The sequence below is a fragment of the Phodopus roborovskii genome, unplaced genomic scaffold, assembly GCF_943737965.1.
Source record: "Phodopus roborovskii unplaced genomic scaffold, PHOROB, whole genome shotgun sequence".
Taxonomy (NCBI): Eukaryota; Metazoa; Chordata; class Mammalia; order Rodentia; family Cricetidae; genus Phodopus; species Phodopus roborovskii.
This window is the reverse complement of record NW_026125391.1, coordinates 16,635,991-16,657,123: the sequence shown is the minus strand read 5'-3', so window position 1 is coordinate 16,657,123 and position 21,133 is coordinate 16,635,991. Positions and strand designations below refer to the sequence as shown.

General features: G+C 40.1%; 1 protein-coding gene across 10 annotated transcripts in view; it reads left to right on the top strand.

Annotated features, from left to right (window-relative positions):
- The window catches only part of Map4k3 (mitogen-activated protein kinase kinase kinase kinase 3), a 137,138-nt gene extending 117,308 nt beyond the window's left edge, over positions 1-19,830 (top strand). For 6 of the 10 annotated variants that reach the window (XM_051175149.1, XM_051175151.1, XM_051175147.1 and 3 more), the window contains 11 exons: positions 1,561-1,621; positions 1,703-1,820; positions 5,157-5,215; positions 6,910-7,013; positions 8,720-8,891; positions 11,691-11,780; positions 13,497-13,565; positions 13,644-13,736; positions 15,372-15,442; positions 17,737-17,792; positions 18,384-19,830. In XM_051175149.1, coding sequence (XP_051031106.1) covers positions 1,561-1,621; positions 1,703-1,820; positions 5,157-5,215; positions 6,910-7,013; positions 8,720-8,891; positions 11,691-11,780; positions 13,497-13,565; positions 13,644-13,736; positions 15,372-15,442; positions 17,737-17,792; positions 18,384-18,471 — 981 coding nt within the window. In that variant the 3' untranslated portion in view covers positions 18,472-19,830. The remainder of the gene's footprint in view (positions 1-1,560; positions 1,622-1,702; positions 1,821-5,156; positions 5,216-6,909; positions 7,014-8,719; positions 8,892-11,690; positions 11,781-13,496; positions 13,566-13,643; positions 13,737-15,371; positions 15,443-17,736; positions 17,793-18,383) is intronic. The other 4 variants (XM_051175152.1, XM_051175156.1, XM_051175154.1 and 1 more) reach the window with 1 other exon arrangement.
- The last annotated feature ends 1,303 nt before the right edge of the window (positions 19,831-21,133 follow it).

The window sequence follows — 21,133 nt, the reverse complement described above, 5'->3', positions numbered from 1 at the left end:
AATCCCAGTCCATTACGCCCTGCTGAAAAATTGAAAGGCATTTATGTTTTGTCCTGGCACTTTCTATATGACTATATTAGTAGATAGGAAACATTGTCCTAGGTTTGGCACTTAGGAAGGACTTCAAAGTATGCATTTGTGTAAAAATTTCCAGAGGTCAACACTGATTAAAGTCAGCTTCCTGCTGCCAAGGCAAGTTCAGTGCTGTGTATTCTAGAATAAGTCATTGCCCTTCCTTTGCCTCTTGTTCTCAGTGTGGCCAGTAAACTCCCATTTTGGTTACAATGTCTTAGTGAAAAGCATAAAGTAGAAAAATATGTGTTGAAATTGGGATTTAAGACATAGTTAATGCCGGGTGTTGGTGGTACATGCCTTTACGCCTTTAATAATCCCAGCACTCTGGAGGCAGAGACAGGTGGATCTCTATGAGTTCAAGTCCAGCTTGGTCTACAGAACGAGTTCCAGGATACGCTCCAAAACAATACAGAGAAACCCTGTCTCAAAAAAAAAAAAAAAAAAAAAAGAAAAAAGAAAAGAAAGAAAGAAAGAAAGAAAGAAAAGAAAACATAGTTAGCTATAAGTACATGTTCCATATTTTTTTAATGTTTGTCTAGAAAGTATTTCATGAATGTACTTCCCAAGTAAAATAATCATTTTACTTTGTGTCTCCTTTCTGCTATTACATTTTATTATGACTTGGTGATTTAATATAGTAATGTACTTAGTACCTTGATGTATTTCATTATCTCTCCATTCTCCCTATTTCCATTTTGGAAAGACCCGTAGGAATTGCCAGAGCAAGCCCAGCCAACAAGCTTGTTAAATCAGGATACCTAATTACATACATAAGTGGCCATCACAGTTGCCAGCAGGTCTGATGGGTACTGAGCGTTGGGCCCACTTCAGAACTGCTTTGGTAGGTGTGTGAACGAGGTCTGAGAACTAGCATGTCTGACAGAGGCCAAGGTGATGCTGATGCTGTTGGTTCAGCAGCCACTGCATCCCTCTCATGTGTGCTGATGAAAAGTCTCTGTGAGACCAGCCATTATCTGCCTTTAAAGTATATTGCCCCAATATCACCAGGCTTCCTGAGCTGTTCCCCAGTTCTCTCACACTGTGTGTGCAGATTCTCATATTTTCTCTCAACTTCCACTTACCCCAACCTTTGTAGTTTGCAAGTTTTCATCATGGTCCCTTGCAGCCTGTCTCATGTTCTACATTGTGTTCCCTTTTCTTTCTATATTATGCATGCACATGTATTTCATAATATACTTTAAGAGTAATTCACAGGAGAGACTTAGCCATTTAACCCAGGACTAAAAGAAAGGAATAGATGTTATTTAAAATGTTTTTACATAATGAGTTACATAGTCCCTCATTACAGGGTGACGAGTTAATCATGCTGTGTTCAATCTTAGATTTGCTTCCTTTGATGTAGTTGCAAGTATGCATTTTAAATACTAAAGAACTGGTCTCTTGACATTCAGCTTGCATAGTACTATGTACATATTGCATGGCTATTATGTGTAACCTCTATAAACTTTGTATGTTGCTTGTCAGCTGTTCCCCCGAAGGTGTACATGGTTATACGTGATGAACAATTGCTTACTATCAATATCTGGTAAGTCCAGCCTTTATGTATTTTAGCAATCCTTGTTGCTCGTTATTGGTTCACTCTTACATGGTGCTTATTTCTTCCCAGGTAAAGCTTCTCAGCTTTATTCCCATAATTTACCAGGGCTTTTTGATTATGCAAGACAGATGCAAAAGTTACCTGTAGCAATTCCAGCACACAAGCTCCCCGATAGAATACTGCCAAGGTGAGTTGTGTTTCTTTCTTTCTTTTTTTTTTTTTTTTTTTTATTTAATTTTATATAACAAAGTCCAATTAAATGAAAACAAACATTTATACACAATATTTGAGAATTTGGGCGTCGTTCTTTCCAAACTACTTCCTGCTGGTAAGGGGCGCTGTCTTGGATTCGAAGAAGATTCAGATATCCTAGCTGTAGTCTGTAGGGCTGTTTTGTCCAGCTGTTTGGAATGTAGGATCAGCTTGTACTCTGTTTCAGGCAGTCTGGTGTGATCAAACCACATTAGTCTGGAAGGAATCCACATCTTTTCATTTTCTGTGGAAACAAAAATAGAAATACTTTTCCCCAGTAACTTGTTCTTCAACTTTAATTTTGGAGTCAAAGCGTTTTTTTTTTTTTTTTTAATTTATTATTTTACATGTCGATCCCAGTTCCCTTTCCCTCCCTCCCCTCCAGACCTCCCTCCCTTTTGCCCTCTCTGCCCTCTCCCATGCACTATAAACACCCTCCCCTCCCAACCCCCCACCACAATACCATATGTAGGGGAATGCCATCCAGTTGGGGTCATGTAGATCTGACAGGTCCTGTGAAGTAGGAACTAGGGCTTCTCTCCTATCTCTAGAATAAGGCAGTTATCCCTCCATGGGGGATATGTTTGCAAAGTCCTTTTGTGCACCAGGGATACATCCTGGCTCCACTGTCTGAGGTCTCTTAGACTGCTCAGACCTTCTGGCTGAGACCCATATTCAGGGGGGTCCGAGTCAGTCCCCTGTTGGCTTCCCAGCTATCAGTCTAGTGGCCCTTAGCTCCTCCTTGTTCAGGTAAACTGTCTCTATGTACTTCTACCGCATGGTCTTGTCCTCTCCATCTGCTTCTGGGTTCTAGTTCGACTCAGTGTTTATGTATGGGTGTTTGCTCCTGTTTTCAACAGGCATTAGTTGAGGACTCCATGGAGAAGTTAGTTGTTGATCTCACTCTCCGGGAAGGGCATTTATGATAGCCTTTCCACAGAAGCTGAGATTGTTAGTTGGGAGCAGTCAGTCTTGTAGTTCCCTCGACCTTTCTTTGTGTTCAACTTTATCTTCAAACCAATATTGGCTCCCTCTTTTATGTTCTCTCTCTCTGTCTCTGTCTCTCTCTCTCTCTCTCTTTCCTATTTTCCATTCCTAACCAGGCTCAATCCTCCTGGTCGCACATGCCTTCCTCTCCTCCCTCTCATTTTCTCCTACTTCTCTCTCCATTAGCTGTCCTCCCCCACTTTACCTGAGGTCTGGGGGACTTGTCCCTGCCCAGTTCTGTGAGGGACTTTATATGAATCTCTTAGAATACAACTTGTATCCTAGTTTCTCTGGTGATGTGAATTATAGGCTGGTGATCATTTGATCTAGTTCTAAAATCCATATATGAGTGAGTACATACTGTGTTTCTCTTTTTGTGACTGGGTTACCTCATTCAGGATGGTTTCTTCAAGTGCCATCCACTTGCCTGCGAATTTCAAGATACCATTATTTTTTTCTGCAGAGTAGTATTCCATTGTGTAGATGTGCCACATCTTCATTAACCATTCTTCAATTGAAGGGCATCTAGGTTGCTTCCAGGTTCTTGCTATTACAAATAGTGCTGCTATGAATATAGTTGAACAGATGTCTTTGTTGCATTGATGTGAATCCTTTGGGTATATGCCTAAGAGGGGGATTGCCGGGTCCTGTGGTAAACTAATTCCCATTTTCCTGAGGAACCGCCATACTGATCTCCAAAATGGCTGTATGAGTTTGCACTCCCACCAGCAGTGGAGGAGTGTTCCACTTTCTTCACATCCTCTCCAACATAAGTCATCACTGGTGTTTCTAATTTTAGCCATTCTGGCAGGGGTAAGATGGTATGTGAGTTGTTTTTCTATCCTTAGAGATCATATGCTTATTCTGTAGAAGGCGAAGGATTGGATTAATAGAAATTTTTAATTATAAAATCATGTTGTAATGTATTTTCACAAGAACTTATTTATCATATTTTTTGTTCTAAAATTGTTGCTTTCTAATTATACATTTTCTCCCTGAATTTTTGTTTCTGTCTTTTCGGCAAAAATAAAAAATAATTTTTCAGGGAATCATATATGATGTATACTACCTTTGCTCTTAACATGTTTGTGTTAACTTACATAAAGTGAGTTTTTTTTCAAAGTACAATTTCTAAGCCTGGAAAATCAAAATGATTTATTGAATTAATATTTTTTGCATTTGGAGATAATTGGAGGTGAAGAGTTTGTTTTTGTACTTTCTACCTTTTTAATCATGCAGAGCTCTGGTTTTTATTGTAATAGTGGTCTTCATTTGTTGATTTGAATGGTCTTTTAAGTAAACTGTAATATAGCCAGTCCTCCTTTGCAAGATTCATTGTAAAGCCAATGCTGAGGACCCTTAGCCTTCAGGGACCTTGAAGATCTGTTGTTAGCTTCTTGCAGTGCGGACAAATGTCTTTTAAAGGCTTCTGTTTTTTTCCTTTGGGGTGTGTGTGTGTGTGTGTGTGTGTGTGTGTGTGTGTGTGTGTGTGTGTGTGTGTGTACATGCACCTAAGTGCAAGAACCTGCTTAGGACAGAAGAGGGTGTCAGATCCCCTGGAGTAGAGTTGTAGGCAGTTGTGAACCACCTGCCGTGGGTGTTGGGATTAGAACTTGGGTCCTCTGGAAGAGCAGTACATGCTCTTAATTGCTGAGCCATTAGCCAGTAAGACAGCTTTTACATAACTTAATTCGTTATATGTGCTGAAAATACCTTTTCCTGGTTTTTGGCTTCTCTTCGTTTTTTGTCCCTGGTACTTTCTGATAAACCAGAGCTTCTAATGTAGCCCATTGTATGTCAGCTGTATTTTGAGGGACTAGTGATGCGTCAATGAAGACTGGAACACTTATGTGTGTATTGTATGCAGTCTATTGGTTCTACATTTTGAAAAAGCTCTAAGGTCATATTATTATGTATTCAAAATATTCCATGGTTTTGTTTTGGTTTAACTTAAAAATGTAATCCCTTTGGAATTAATGGGAGGGGTTGAGAAAGGGATCCATTATATTTTAACCTTTTACATTTATTTTGTGTGTGTGTACCAAGGTGTGCATGAGAAGATTAAATGACAACCCTCCATTATTAGGGTTCCAGGGATCAAACTCCATTTATCAGGCTTGGTAGCAAAGACTTTTCTTTACCCACTGACCTGTTTTGCCAGCCTTCCTTTACTTCTGGTGAGAATTAATGTTTAGCTCTTGCTTTCTCCACTAATATGCAACAGTGTCTTTGCAATGTACATTTTGCCTGTCTGAATCACATATTATTCTCCATCCAAATTTAGGAAATTTGCTGTATCAGCAAAAATCCCTGAAACCAAGTGGTGTCAGAAGTGCTGTGTGGGTAAGTAGACTCCTGCTTTGCAGGGCATAAGGGAACCCTGTGAGGCTCACATGCTATAGGGCATAGCTTACCTGCCCTCAGCCCTAAAGTAAAGCTGAGTTCTTGACCTTTCTGTGCCTGTGTAGACTAAGACAAATGCAGCACCCTCCACATAGCAGATGCTTAGCAAATATTTTGATGAGTGTTGTTATAGATGGTAGGGTGACATTTGTTACTGAAAATAAGCATGCCATGTTCCCTGTGGATGGTTACTTACCATTTACTCCTCCGCTTACAGGGGGTTCATGCAGCTGCTTTTGTTCACTCAGGGTGTACTGTCATGGCTGTACTTGTGAACCATGTGCTCATGATAAGAAGTTTGTAGTTCCCCTGTGCACACACTTCTGGACTGAATTGCTCTGCCACCCTTATAACAACAACAACAACAAAAACCAAATGGTTTCCTTCCCTTGAGTTACTATTATTATAAGAGGGAATTGAGCACTCTCTCATTACACTACCGGGTGTGTGGAGAGACTGCTAAACACAGGCCAGCTGAGAAAGGCATCTGGGCTGGGCCTCAGAAGAATTAACTGCCAGTAGCTGGAGAGGACATTTTGAATGGAGTGACAAATAAGAGGGGAAATGAATCCCATCACTTAAGTGCTAAGTGCTGAATACTCATCTTACCTGGATTCAGGTTATACAGATATGGGTGAATTCTTGTGAACAGATGATTGGGTATGTGAGGACTAATTTGAACGTGAACTCTATTACTATACACTAATGAGGACAAACTGAGCTCAACAGGAGCAGTGCAGAGAGACAAGATGGGGAAGACATAAGGGCTGAGGCCTCATGTCCAGAGGCTGAGCAGAAATAAGAGCAGTTGCTGAGGAGAGCTGGTGACAGGGCTGTGTGGACTTGTTTCCTCTGATCAGTAGCAGCTAACCCAGCCACTCGCTGACTTGACTCTATGTGAGGAAAGAGACCAGGTTTTTCTTGTCCGTGATTTCTCGTCTGGGTTTTTCTATTGGCTTTAGCTGGGTAATATTGCCCCTTGGTGCCTCTGCCTTTTAACTGTTTCAAACCCATGTGAAGTTAGTGGATATTGTCCTTTATACAGTTTTCATAAAACCCCTTATTTCCATGTATTCAACGATATCTTAAATGTAAGAAAAGCTCAAAAACCCAAGGCAATTCTGTTTTATTATTTGTAAGCTTGTGTTATAAAGTGTGATTAGTGCCTCCAAAAATGTTTTCTAGTGACCATAGAAGGGGTGTAATAAGAAAGGAGCTAAGTAAACAATTCATTTTTTAGAACCTAAGCATTTTAGCCTTTGTACCTTATTGTCAAAAGCACCCTGTGAACCACCTGAATTTGAATATCCTATCATTTAATAACTTCTCCCCAAATTCACATTGACCCTTTCTTCAGTATGGTGCAGCCTCAGCTAACTACACTGCCACTGTTGACGTGACAGCTGATCATGGTCAGCAGTCCTACGTGCGGATATAAACAGAAATCCTTCGAGTGCTGGGGCACCTTGCCATCTCCTGAAACAGTACCCCCTTCAGTGTAATTAAAAACAAACAAGCAGCCTGCTTTTGAGCTTTTGTTAATCTTTTTTAAGGGGGAGGAGGGGGGCATGTAAGTAGTACTGTAAGAATTTTATATACTCAGAAAACTGATGTTTACTTTTTTGCCTTTTCAGTAAGAAATCCTTACACGGGCCATAAATACCTGTGTGGGGCACTTCAGACTAGCATTGTTCTATTAGAATGGGTTGAACCAATGCAGAAATTTATGTTAATTAAGGTAAGTATTCCTGGCATCCTTAGTATAAGTTCTTTGTTAGCTTTTCTGTTCTTTAAGAGAAAACTTTTCAGCTAATTCTCAATGTGATGATTTTAATTGTGTGGAGGATTGTAAAAGCTACATCATTGGATACTCGAAAGTTCTACAAGAAACCAGAGAGGTTGCTTAGGGTATAGCATGACCTCAAGAGAATTGTTTCTGTAGGATCTTCCATTATAATTCATTTTCGACATATTTTCAAGAAGGATCTAGATGTGATGGTGATGCCTGTAATCCTAGCACTTAGAAGATGGAGGCAAGAGGGCCAGGAGTTCAAGGCTGGTGTAGGGTAATGATACCCGGTCATAAAAAACAAACAAACAAACAAAAAAATCTTTTTTTAAGTATAAAGGACAGCAGTTTCACCAAGTAGATGCCAAGTGACGTTTTCTAGTTGTTTTTTTGGCTCTTGTGTGGTTGTATTTCATGAGCTCAGAAAGAGAAAAGATCCAGAAATATTATTTTCTTCCTACTTTAGTAGTCTTAACCACATCTGATGATAAACATGGAAGGCGGGTCCGAACAGAGGCAGTAGGAGCACATTCTGCTCTTAGAGAAGCCCTGAGTTAATTTCCCAAAGCCCACATCGGTGGCTACCACTTCCTGTAACTCTAGCTCCTTGGGTTCCAACTCCTCTGCCTCCTCAGGCACCTGTAGACACATACATACACATCATTAAAAACTGATATTTTACAAATGAGACGGGTTTAGGTTTGGAGAGATGAATCAGTGGTTAAGAGCAGTGGTTATTCTTCCAGAGGATGCATTTTCAGTTCCCAGCATCAGTATAGTAGTTCACAACCATCTGATACCTGCTTCTGCCTCGGTGTCCTGCCCTCGATGTTGCTGACGGCCAGGATGTTGGATGTTTCGTAGCTCTTCTAAACAGTCTGCCATGAACACTTTGGCGTAGTCTCTTGTGAATGCTTGGTCTTTTTCTCTTGATTCCCTCGGAGTATTTATTGAGTCATAAATGCAAGTGTTCAACAGTAGTAGATAGTGTATTTAGCCAGTGTGGCTGTCCCCGTGTCTGTCACCAGCACCCTTCACTTGGCTCTCTCACTTGTCACTTTTTATTTCAGCCATTCTGGTGGATGTAGTCATATTTTGTTGTTTTGTCACTGATTATTAATGAAGTTAGTGTTTTTTTATTTTCAGATACCCAAACTGGGAACATTTATTTTCTTTATAGCAATATAAAAATAATTTTAATGTTATATAACGTTAAAGAGTGGCATTGTATTAAAGTTAATGTATTGATGAAATCAGTTGAGATGGGAGGCTAGGTTTCATGTGTGGGTGATATTTCTTGCCTTCCCTCCATGTTTTCTCATCTGATAAGAAAAGCAGATGAGTACAGTTTGAGAACTTAGCTGGGTGACTCAGGACTAACCACTGAGCTCCTGAACTTCACTTCCTTGCTCTCGAGAGATGGTTAGAGAGATTCCCGTCATGTTCATATCCAAAAATTGTGTGATTTCAACTTGACATTGATAAAGATAGCTCGTACTTCAGATTTATCTTCACTCTCTGGGTCGCTGGAGCAAGAAGCAGTCTTGGGGACAGAAAGCCCTTCTGCATCTGGGAGACTCAGGTCTCTCACTGCTGCCACTGGATGCTGTCTGTGACTTGGTCCCACTGCTCAATGTGTTTGTGTCTCTCTCTAGCACATAGACTTTCCGATGCCGTGTCCACTCCGGATGTTTGAGATGTTGGTGGTCCCTGAGCAGGAGTATCCTCTGGTTTGTGTTGGGGTCAGCAGAGGGCGAGACTTCAACCAAGTGGTTCAATTTGAGACTGTCAATCCAAATTCTACCTCGTCGTGGTTTACAGAATCAGGTTTGTGATCGCTTTGTAATTACTAAAGCCACTGCATGTAGTTGTTTTAAAGGCAATGAGTGTTCTATATTTCCCAGCAAGCAGAAACTGCATTAAAAACCAGTCTTAAGTAACTGTATTACTAAACTGGAAGGAGAAGATGGCATGTTCTACAGTATAGTTAGTGTGTTCAACATATTTAAAACAAGTTGACTGAAAAACATGGTCAGAAAATGCAGCACTGGGCATTGGTGACGCATGCCTTTAACCCCAGCACTTGGGAGGCAGAGGCAGGTGGATCTCTGTGAGTTTGAGACCAACCTGGTCTACAGATTGAGTTCCAGAACAGGCTCCAAAGCTACAGAGAAACCCTGTCTCAAGGAAAAAAAAAAAAAAAGGAAATGAAAAAGAAAAGCAAAGAAAGTTCATACAGTGTGGGAAATGAGTTTGGTTTGTGAATCTGTTATGTGTCATGATTATTTATACATTATTGTGGCCAAAATACATACTAGGAACAACTTAAGAAAGATTTATTTTGGCTCATGGCTTCAAAATGCTTGAGCCACATTAGCAGGGAAGCCTGTTGGAGCAGAGCAGTTCATAGCAGTGGGAGTATGTGATAAGCCCGTTCAGATCATGACCAGCCAGGAAACAGAGAACAAGACATTAAGTAGGAGACAAGCTATTACCTTGAAATCCCTGTCCCTGTTGGTGAACTTCTGGCAGTGAGTCCCCTCCTTACTAAGGATTCCACAGCTTCTCAAAATAGCACTACCAACCAATCGAGAGCAAACATAAAACATGAGGGGCCAGCTAAAAGACTCAGCAGGTAAAGATGCTTGCTGCCAAATGTGATGACCAGAGTTCTATCCAAGGGACCCACATATCAGAACATTGACTCCTGCAAGTTGTTCTCTTCTCCACATCACACTGTAACTAACTCACATGCACACACACAAGTAAATTCTAAAAATAAAAAAAATGAAAGGTTTAAGATGTGAGCCTGTTGAAGACATTTCAGATCAAAACCATAACCGTATATATTTGATAAGTGTTTTTCATAGCAACACCCATGTCTTAAACTTAAAGTGAGGTAGATACCAGCGTGCTCTTCTGAATTTAAGGAATACATTACTTAAAGCCATGCACTTCAGACAGCTTTGAAGGCCACAAATAAGTTCTGGTCACTTCTGTAGGCTGCTGGTGTGGCAGGGTAGCAGAGGGCATATTTAATGCACAGTACACACAAAGCCTGGTGTTGCAAGGGCTGTAGAGAAGGCATGGAAGTGACGAGCACATACTGTCCTTGCAGGAGACCCAAGTCCATTTCCTAGCACTCCTGACAGACAGCTCACATCTACTTGTAACTCCAGCTCTAGGGATCTTCTGACCTCCAAGGGAACCTGCACTCATATCTACAAATCCCTACACATATGCAAATTAAAACTAAAATCTTAAAAGTGCACATACAAAGCCTAGTGTCTGATCTCAAGCATTCTCTCTCTCTCCTCAAAAATATAGAAATCACATACTTCTCTAATATTTTTACTTTGAAAAGGCTGTGTTAATATTCCCAACTGAATTGTGTTTCTCAAAAACCAAGTAACAGTTTATACATGAGCAAATAATTCTTAATATTTTGATAGTGCTTTCCATCTCTTTCCATGCTTAAGTTTTAGAGTTTTACAGAATTCAGTTGTTTGGTGCTATGTATTCACATAAAGATCGAGTCTTTCAGGTATTTAATGAAGGAACCATTTAAAGCTGCCAGAGGCCAGGCGTGGAAGTGCATACTGAGAGTTCCAGTGCTTAGGAGGCTGAATCAGAGACAAGGACTTTGTCTCAGAACAAATATTTTTAAAAATGTAGATAACATTTATATATTCAAGTATTTAAATATAACTTTTACCTTGTTAGTCACACTGCATCACTAGTAAAGATGTCAGTAAAGGTGATCACTGGGTAGTTGTTAGTGAAGACCAGTGCTTCCCAAATGTGAGCTTCATCAGTACTCCTGGGCCCACTCCAGTGTTTCCTTTGTAAGTCACAGTCAGTGCTGGTAGTGTTAAAGGAGACCACGCCTTAAGAGCATAGTGTCGGGGTTGGAGAGATGGCTCAGTGGTTAAGAGCACTGCCTGCTCTTCCAGAGGACCCAGGTTCTATTGCCAGCAAATATCCACATAGCAGCTCATTCATATCTGTCTGTAACTCCAGTTCCAGGGTTCTTCTGGCCTCCTTAGGAACCAGGCAGGGAAGTGGTTCACAGAGAGACATGCAGGCAAGATACTCATATCACATAAATAATAAAGTAATTTTCTTTAAACTCATGTACACAAAGCTCAGTGCCTAGGAAAGAAAGCTCCATTACCTGGAGAACAGATGTCTCCTATCATTGGTATTCTCATACTCAGTATCTTTATTGAAACTTAACTGATTTAAAGTTCAGATACATGTGTAAGTTAATATTTCTGAAGTATTTGTGAGGCTATTTGAAAATAATTCCAATATAATTTATTTTTTTCAAATATTAAATATATATTGCCAAGTTGCTGAACTAGTACTTCCTTTATGGTAATTTACCCTAATTACCTTAGCAATATTAGGTCTGAGTAGTCCTTTTGTAGACATTTGATTATAGTTTGAAATTCATGTTGTACTGTAGCAAAATAAAAGACATACAACATTAGTTTTGTGGTAAATAAACCAGATTGAACTCTCACATTTAAAAAACATAACCTTTAAATGTCTTATCTTTAATTTTTAAACAACCTATTGATGGTGAAAGCCCCTTTTACTTTTTTCTCTTTAAAAATACTGTAGAGTCAAGTGTGGTGGCACACACCTGTAATCCCAGCACTTCGGAGGTGGAGGCAGGAAGATCAGGAGTTCGAGACCAATCTCAGCTACATAGTGAGTTCAAGGCCAGCCTCGACTACATGAGACCCTCTCCCCAAAGCAACAGCAACACACACATACCATTACGGAGTGTTCTGCTATGCACTAGAGAATAGACACCTGAGAAGGGAGATGTGAAAGAAGCAGTTTTCTAGTAAATATTGTTAGGCAGGAGTTTGCTGGAAATCTAGAAGATTGTTAATAAAAAGAAGAGTAAGCAGAGGGCCTAGCCGTTCACGCCTGTAATCTTAGCATTCAAGAGGCTGAGACAGAAAGATTGTTGGAAGTTTAAGGCCAGCCCAAGCTACACAGATTCCAAGCCAGTCGGGGCTAACAGTGACAACCTGTCAGAGAATTGGATAGGGATGGGGGTTGAGAAGAGAAAAGGGAAGAGTGGACAAAAGACACAGACATACACACAAACTGAGGAACTTTTACGCTGAGGTCAGGGATAAAAGATGCTAAATGCATTCACAACACATGAAGCCCAAGGTGTTAAACAGCACACTGAACTCAAAACAGGTGTCTTTACAGAGACTTGTGGAAGGAAGAGGTATACAATATAGCCCTTTAAATATTATAAGGTTTCTCTTTGGTTCTCCCAAAGTCTGTTAAATGATCTGTTATTCACTATCTACTGTGAGACAGCTGGGACAGACCTGCTTTCCTATTTTTTCCTTAATTAACAGGAAAAGATTGCTGGATGAGAAATATTTTGCTGCCAGTTTCAATAATGCCTTAGTTCTTTAAAGTGTTTTAATTTTAAATATACTCTAATTGTTAAATAAAAGGCCTCATTTCCTGACAGAAGACTTTAAAATAGCTCCCTTCCTAGAAAACTTAAGGATTCCCATAAATACAGAAAATATCCCTCAGAGTTTATGAGGTAAAATAAAGGGAATGGTTTGTGTTTTTAACGTATATTGCCCGTCTCTCACACTATAGTTTCTCGGGAAATCTTGAGAGTATTGTTCTGGCATCAGTGTTTCCTAAAGATTATCTGGGGCCTGGGAGAAGGTTTATTGGATGCAGGGCTTCCGTGCAAGCAAGAGGAACTGAGTTTGGATTCCTGGCACCATGTGTTGTGTATCTGTAACCTAGTGCTAGGGGACAGTCAGGAGGACCCCAGAGACTTGTTGAGCATCCAGTTAAGCTGAAACATCAAGTTCGAAGTTCAATGAGAGGCCCTGTCTCAAAAGAATAGAATTGTAGAAGATACCCAGTGTTGACCTCTAGCCTACACACAGAGCACAGGCAAGCACAAAACACACACAACCATCTAGACACCCCACAGACATGTTCAGAGCTCCTGACAAAAGCGTCAGTATTTTAGCTTATTTATACTTAAAAAGGAATTTGTTTAACTCTTCAATTCACTGGTCACATGAGCTAGGTGATTGCATCTGGTGATGTTCAAAGCACAGTGCGGATCTTCTGAGTTTAAAATCAGAAATTGGCCAGAACCATAATTTACAAGATGAGACTCTTTGCTTCAAATGTAAATATAAATGGCACCCTCATTATCGGTTGAACTGACAGGAGCCAGCTCTGCTGAGTCCATTGTCCACATCACCATCAGAACACAAGTGGCCCAGTGCAGCCATTGTACATGACCTGCAAGAGTTGTCCATCCATTCAAAATGCAACATTCGCAACTCTTATTTTGTTTAAGAAGACCATTGTAAATTTTGTAGTTTTCCATAACTTTATCCGGCTGTATTTGTGTTGTAGATACCCCACAGACAAACGTCACCCATGTAACCCAGCTGGAGAGAGACACCATCCTTGTGTGCTTGGATTGTAAGTTTCCATTTGCATCTTCTCGGGTAACATTCCTCTGCTCACACTATTGATTGAGTGACTTCTGTTTTTCTCTAGGTTGCATAAAAATAGTGAATCTCCAAGGAAGATTAAAATCCAGCAGGAAATTATCATCAGAACTCACCTTCGATTTCCAGATAGAATCCATAGGTGAGTCGCTGCTTTGTATTTCTTTGCATTGTGAACTGTTTAAAATTATCTATCTGGTAGTTACTGACATTGCAAATGTGTATTGTTAGGGCCCTTTTCATTTGGATATAATAGTATGAGGTCACTAAAGGGCTTCTTTTGTTTACATTCTCTAAGTCTGTGCAGTAATCACATACGCTGTAAATGTTTCCTTCCTCACAGATGTGGCATTCACAGAAGACAGTTAAATGGTATTTCTTACAGCATGTTTATGAGTTTACATTTCCTCCAGAATCCTATGGATTCCCTATAAGTGCTTTCAAAGTTGACACTCAGTGCGTCCTGTTGTGCTTCTGCCATTGTTGCCTGCGCTGAGAGTTTTTGGTATATGAGTTCCTTCAGCTGAAAGTAGAGATGTATCCATGTATTCCCCAGAACTCAAGAGGCTGAGATAGGAAGATTTTGAGGTCATGGCCAGCCTGGACTCCATAGCAAGTTCCACTCTAGCCTTAGAAACCTAGCAAGAAAAAAAAAATTCTTGCCATTTTCTCATGATTGGTTGTATTTTCTGGAAGGGCTTTCTGGCAGTGTCAGTATTTTAAAGTGCTGAGAAAAAGAAAATAAAAGAAAAATGACCATGAAGTGTGGTGTTGAAGAAAAGAATGATTAGTGTTTAATGTACTGAGGTTTGGGCTGGGCGTTTTGTTTTCCAATAAAATAGTTTTTTTGTGTGTGTACATACATTGAGAAAGGGTAAGGCCAAGAGCAAAAAGTTTGTTTGTCAGCACAGGTATAAACAGAAGGAAGAGTGGGACAGAGAGAAGGGCCAGAGCAGGCCCACATGTCAGTGGAAACATAAGAGTGTTGTGTGTCAGTGGGGAAATGATGCCAGCGCCATTAGTTTTCTACAGGAAACAAATCCGATTTCTTCCTCACAGTTACACTTTATCAAAGATGTAAACATGGAAGTGAAAGAAAGATATAAACATGTAAAACTGAAATTTGCCTCATTTATGTCTATGGCCTGTGTTCCACTGTGTCTGCTTTTAATGCCATGCCTCAGAAAATATTGTGCAGGCACAGGAATGACTGTTGTGCCACCGTTTATAATAAGGAAAAGTAGAAATAATTGTTCATCATAACAAATGGATGACAGTGGAAACATCAACATAAAGTTACCATGACAGTGTGGAACTAATAAATATAAACATGTCTGAGAGTGATAAACACAATTGATTACAGCGCTGTCCAAGAGAGGAGGGCCCGCCAGATGAGATCTGGGTTGGGTTGAGGGATCTAGGTGTGTTTGTCTTTTTTGAAGCAAAGGCAAATGTGATAAAATATTTAGATTTGGTAATTGGGAAGAAATATAGATGACTTCTTTACTGTTGTCTGTACTTTTCTGTGTGTTCATATATTTTATTTTTTAATTACTTTATCAAAACAAATGCCTGCTGCACATTTTCAGTAAGTTTTTTCATACCAAAAAGGTGAATGCACCATGTTTATTAAATGTTTTAAATCCCAGAGGTAAAGATGCCATCTCTGTGCAGTACCGAGATTAGCAGTGGGCTTGTGCAGGATAGGCAGGCATGAAGGGATGCTTATAGATGAACTGTGGAACTATAACCAGTGACTGAGTTGTTGTTCTTCTAGTTTGTCTACAAGACAGTGTGCTTGCTTTCTGGAAACACGGGATGCAAGGTAGAAGTTTTAGATCTAATGAGGTAAGCCATCTTTATTGAAGTGTAATGTTCATTAAATAATCATAAGGAATAAAGCCAAAGAATCATTTTAGCTCTCTACAGTACATCCCACTGCAGAGTCCCCTCCCTCCACTTCTCCTCCTGTCTCTTCCGGCTCCCCTCTTCCCCAGATCCACTCCCCTCCATTTCTTTTTCAGAAAGGCCTCCAAAAGTTGACAGCCAAACAGGACAAAGAAAGATACAGTTAAGACTAGGCACATACCCTCAAATCAAGGCTGGACAAGGCAACCCAATGGAGGAAGAGTCAGAGGTATACCCACTTCCACTGCTAGGAGTCCCACAAAGACACCAACTAATAGCCTGAACATATACAGAGGGCCTGGGGCAGACCCTTGCAGGCCCCGTGCTTGCCTTTCAGCCCATGTGAGCCCTGCTTAGTTGATTCTGTGTTCCATGGTCAGGTGTCCTCCATCCCTTCCTGACTCCTACAGTCTTTCCTCCCTCTCTTCTAAGAAGTTCCCCAATCTCTGAGGAGAGGGACCCAATGGAGACCCCCATTTTGGACTCTCTCCACATAATGCCTGGCTGTGAGTCCTTTAAAAAGGAAATTAAGTAGATGACACAACATGTTTCAAGCAATTCTTTCAACACTGTGAAGTTCTAAAGTGATCCCGGCAATGGCTGTATTTATTTATGCTTGCTGGGATCAGTCCAGTGGTGAGATCAGCACTCTAAGGCCGTCCACTCCATTAGCCGAACAGCTGCAGTCCATCCTTCTTGTGCTTCCGTTAACCACCCTCAGCCTCAAAACAAGAACCTCTGACCCTGCTGACCAGAGTCAGCGGACTCCTTCACACCCCCAGGTCCAGGAAGCTCAGGCCTGCCTGTCTTCAGCCGTGGTGACCCCTTAGCATGAGCGCTTCCTACTGTGCAGAAGTCACTCTCAGACATGTGACATACTTGATGCAGCTCAGCCTTTCTGCTGGCAGTGCTGGTTAGCATGAGCAGGAGGAATGGTTGCCCTTACAATGTTATAGGCAGGTAAAGCCATCCAAAACTTCCTGGGGATCCCCATGCCAATCTCATCACTTGAGCAGTTTGGAATAGAAAAGGAGGTTTGGGGGCAGGAAGAAAGTTTGTCCAAGGTACATGGAGGCCTTTTTAAAACTGCATAGTGAGATTCTCCCAAAAGACAGTCACATCCTTCTAACAGGTAAAGCCCTGCTTCCCTGGCAGTCACAGGCCCCAGTCAACATTGCAGACGTGAAGGGCTTCTCTCAGCAGAGCTGTGTCACACCAGAGGTGAAGAGACACCGGTGTTTCTAGAACGACTCATTGTGGGGTTTGGGAAGAGTAAATTTCATTTCAATGTCAAATGGAATATTTAAGGTTCAGCCTCTAACACTGTGAAAGGTTTGTTACTAGAGGCACAATTTGGATTAGTTTGTGTTCTATAAGCCATCAACATTGAATTCTCTTCTTTTTCATAGTCTCAATCTTTATTCCTTGAGTGGTTAGCATTTAGTTGCTCACACTGGAGATACATCCACCAGAAAGAACAGAGAAGAAGTGGGAATACACTTGTTAGTCTTGAGCAGTCCCACACGTTAGACTTAAAGGCATTCCAGGAGGGACCTTTCCTGTGCTATCTACAGGAAGGAACCAGAACTGTTCCTAGTTGAGTGCACATCTCACCTAAAATCGCAACTGATAAACTCACACTCTGGGCTGGCTTTTTAATGTTTACTGTCTTACCACATAGCAACCACTCAAGGCACAAAACCAGATTTGAGTGGCAGGATGCTGCTTGTGGCCCTGCCACTCATGTTAACATAAATGGCGGACACTTTGGATGAATAAAACGAATTTCATGCTTGTCATTAAAAGTTTCTCTGGGAGTCTATGATCTAGCAAGTAATTTTCTTTCTCCAACATTCTTGGATTGATTCCAAATTTTCCACAATTAAGTTTTTCCTTAACTAAAAAAATTGATGGGAGTACACAATTATAACCCATAATGAAGCGGAGACCTTTTCCATCTTACAAACTGTGGGAGTTATGATGTTGCCTGTCAACTATCATAGGTTTTATATTGGAGTCAGGTGAAATGCCGTGTGTGTGTGTGTGTGTGTGTGTGTGTGTGTGTGTGTGTATGAGTATGAATGGTCTCAGTACTGAAAAGACTGATGCAGGGGGATCAGGAGTTCAGGTCTATCCTGAGCTACATAGCAAGACTGACTCAAAGGGAAGAATTTTTAAGACATTTTGTATCTTTAACTTGAGGAATTTTAAAAAATTATTTTTTAACTAAACAGGTAACACAAGAAATTTCAGATAATACAAGAATTTTCAGGCTCCTTGGATCTGACAGGTATGAAGATGGGTTTTATGAAACGTCTGGTAGTCAGTATGCTTTCCAGATCCAGTATTAAGCTACTTATTCTTTCAGGAGAATTGAAATCACTGCATGTTCAACACTATTTGTTTGTTGTTGTAACTATTGAATCTCATGGGCCTGATGGGACTCAGTCACACTGTTGAAAGTGACTCAGTGTATGTTAACAAACAGAACTGATTAGCTCTCATGCCAGATAAGATTCTGGACTTTTATTCTGAATTACCATCAGATGCTAAACTGCAGGTTGTTTTAGGATCAATAGGAAGAATCAAGCCCCCACCCACCCAATTATTCCTATGTTATTGGTTTCTCCTCATCCCTTGCCCTTCACCCCTCATCCTAGAAGAACTTACCTGGAGGTAGGCAGGCAGTGGACACCTCCTCCCAGAGCTGGAACTGGCCTTTTAATCGTAGTGCCTGGAAATGGGTTCTTCCCATAAGTCAAATGGGCAGCCTTTAGAGGGCTTTCTAACAGAGAGGTAGTGAGCTTTTTTTGTTTTTCTCAGCTGATGTTAGTTTTCATAAATAAATGACTTTGTTTTGTTGTGTGTTTATTACTTTTAGGGTTGTGGTTTTGGAAAGTAGGCCAACTGATAACCCAACAGCAAATAGCAATTTATACATCTTGGCGGGTCATGAAAACAGCTACTGAAGACATGGTGTTCTTGACAGTGATATGGAGAAACAGTGACCACGGCTGCTGCCGCCTTCGTGGATGCGTGGAGCAAGCTACACAGAAGCTGTAGGCACCTGGCTTCAGTTCCTTCTAATTTATTGTGGCATGAGACAGATGGGAGAATTTTTGTTTTAAGTGGTATGATATATTTAGCATATTGAACCACACAAGTGCTTAATTCATTGTTATGTAATCTTTGTACATATAAGCAGTATTTTTCTGTGAAACTTCATTTGTTGAAGACATACACTAAGAATTAATGTAGATAATGTACTTTTATGAGATGTAAAAGTGTCTTATCTGTACAGATGTAAATGTTGATTAAAATGCAACTGGGGTTAATATTTTAAGAATTCCTTAGTATATTCTTGGATGTGATTATATTACAAAATGGGATGCTGGCAATGAAACAAGACATTAACACTATTGTATTTTTATTATATGTAATTAGTAATATGGATATAAATCTTGTAACTTTTAAAATGGTAACGAGCTCTGATCATTTTATAATCTTGTTTTTAATTCTAATGCAAGTGCACTGGTATTTCTCCTTGCACAGAGTATTGATCTGTGATGTACTGAGTCACAGGGAAAGCTGTGACACCGTGAGTATGCATTTGGCTCCACAACAACTTTTTTTTAACGTGTGTTTGGATCATTTTCTATGTGAAACAAACTGATTAACCACCTGTTGTAGTAACTGATCTTTTTATATTTAAGCAGAATCGTGTAAGATTGCTTGTCTGTGTTTAGGATACGCCTCTGAAAAAAACTGAAATCACCGAATGGCGGTACCATGATAGAACACTGCAGTTGTCATCTGGGTTACGGTGTACACAAAGACTACACTAACACTGTTAAAGAGTCCACACTAGACATTTCACATGGTCACACTGAAAAAAATGTAACATTCCAGAGTGAAGAGATCAAATTTCTCATGGAACTTTTACTTTTGTTGGCCTTATTTTATCGTCACTTTCATATTTCTTTTGATTTAGAGTATTAATACATGGCCAAAATAATTTAGTTTCTACCTCATATAAACATTACAATGGTTACTACACATCACAGGAACTTAGTTTGGTTAAAATCATTTTTGATTGGTTTTTTTTCTAGTGGAATGTATCTGTCTTGTCGCTAAGATAGATATCAAGTTGTAGCAAAATGCACACTTCTGGCTGTTTTTGGTATATGTTCTTTATATTTTGATGTGAGTATGTATACACTAAGAACAAACTAAATTGTGATTTATGCTTTTCATTTATTTTAATTGATAATGGTTTTAATATGTTCCTGATTGTACATACTGTAAAATAAACATGTTTTTTAACATGCTGTGGAGTAGTTGCTTCTCATCTGGGCTTAACAGCCTTAAGGAGAAATGCTTTGCATTTCACTTAAATCTTAAATATCCAAGTGTCCCCTAAAGAGTCATCATTATTTGATTAATATTTTTAATGTAAGATTCCCACATTTGAGAAAAGGTCATCTTTTGAAGAATCTTGGATTCTTGTCAGGAAAATCAAACACTCATAGTATTTTGATTAGAGTAAGAGTTGGCAATTAACTAATCTAGCCCACCCCCTGTTCTTGTCAATAAAGTTTTATGAGAATACAACACCACCTGTGTAATTAACCTGAGCGGTTTTAGAGGAGCAATCTGGCCTATAAAGCTCAGGTATCTGCTGTCAGGCCCTTTACAGAACGTAGTATGTCATAGCCTGAGATAAGACAGCAAAGGAGTGTTGGGGAACTCCTGAAGGCCAGGAATGGAAACGTGAAGTGGGAAGAACCTGATTGGGTGAGCAAGAGATGCTGTTTCTGTTGGTTCCTCCACAACCTGTTACAGTGACCTTGGGTCATTTATTTCAGAGCAATATTTATTTATGTGTCCAGAATCAGAGCAATTGTGGACATTACTTATTTCCCCTAATACATTATAAATAATCAACATTAATTCTTTAATCTACCTTTATGAGAATAACATCACTAGCTGAAAAACAGACTGTGGGCAAGTTTTTAAGAAACCAGAACCAAAAACTTTTCCCAAAATTCTTGGAATCAAACTCTTTAGGAGTAAGACCCAATAACCTTTGTTTTAATGAGGTATACATTATTCTGATATTCCCCATGAATTAAGAACTGCTGGTACAGATTCCATTTAAGTCAACATTTCTGAATGTGGATGCAGTTTCAAGTGCAAATTCCTAGGCCCACCAGAAGAGATCACTCACATGAATGCTGAAAATAGTCTTGTCTTCACTAACATTCAGGATGCCTTTTGTTGTTGTTTTTCAAGACAGAGTTTCTCTGTGTAGCCTCGGCTGTCCTGGAACTAGCTCTGTAGACCAGGCTGGCCTCAAACTCACAGAGATCCACCTGTCTCTGCCTCCCAAGTTCTGGGACTAAAGGCATTCGCCACCAACACCCAGTCACGATGCCTTTCTTGTTAACTGTGTCCTTACTGGTTTTGAAAACGGCAGTTGTTTGTGGATGTTTTGGAGTGTGTCTGAGTCGTGTTTCAGTAGCAACCACAAAAATAAAGGTTTTAGTCATTTCTATCATTGAAGGAAAAGTAACGGGTTTGGGTGGGGCCGTTGCAGGATAGCCTGTAAACACTGAAAAGTTGTCTAACACC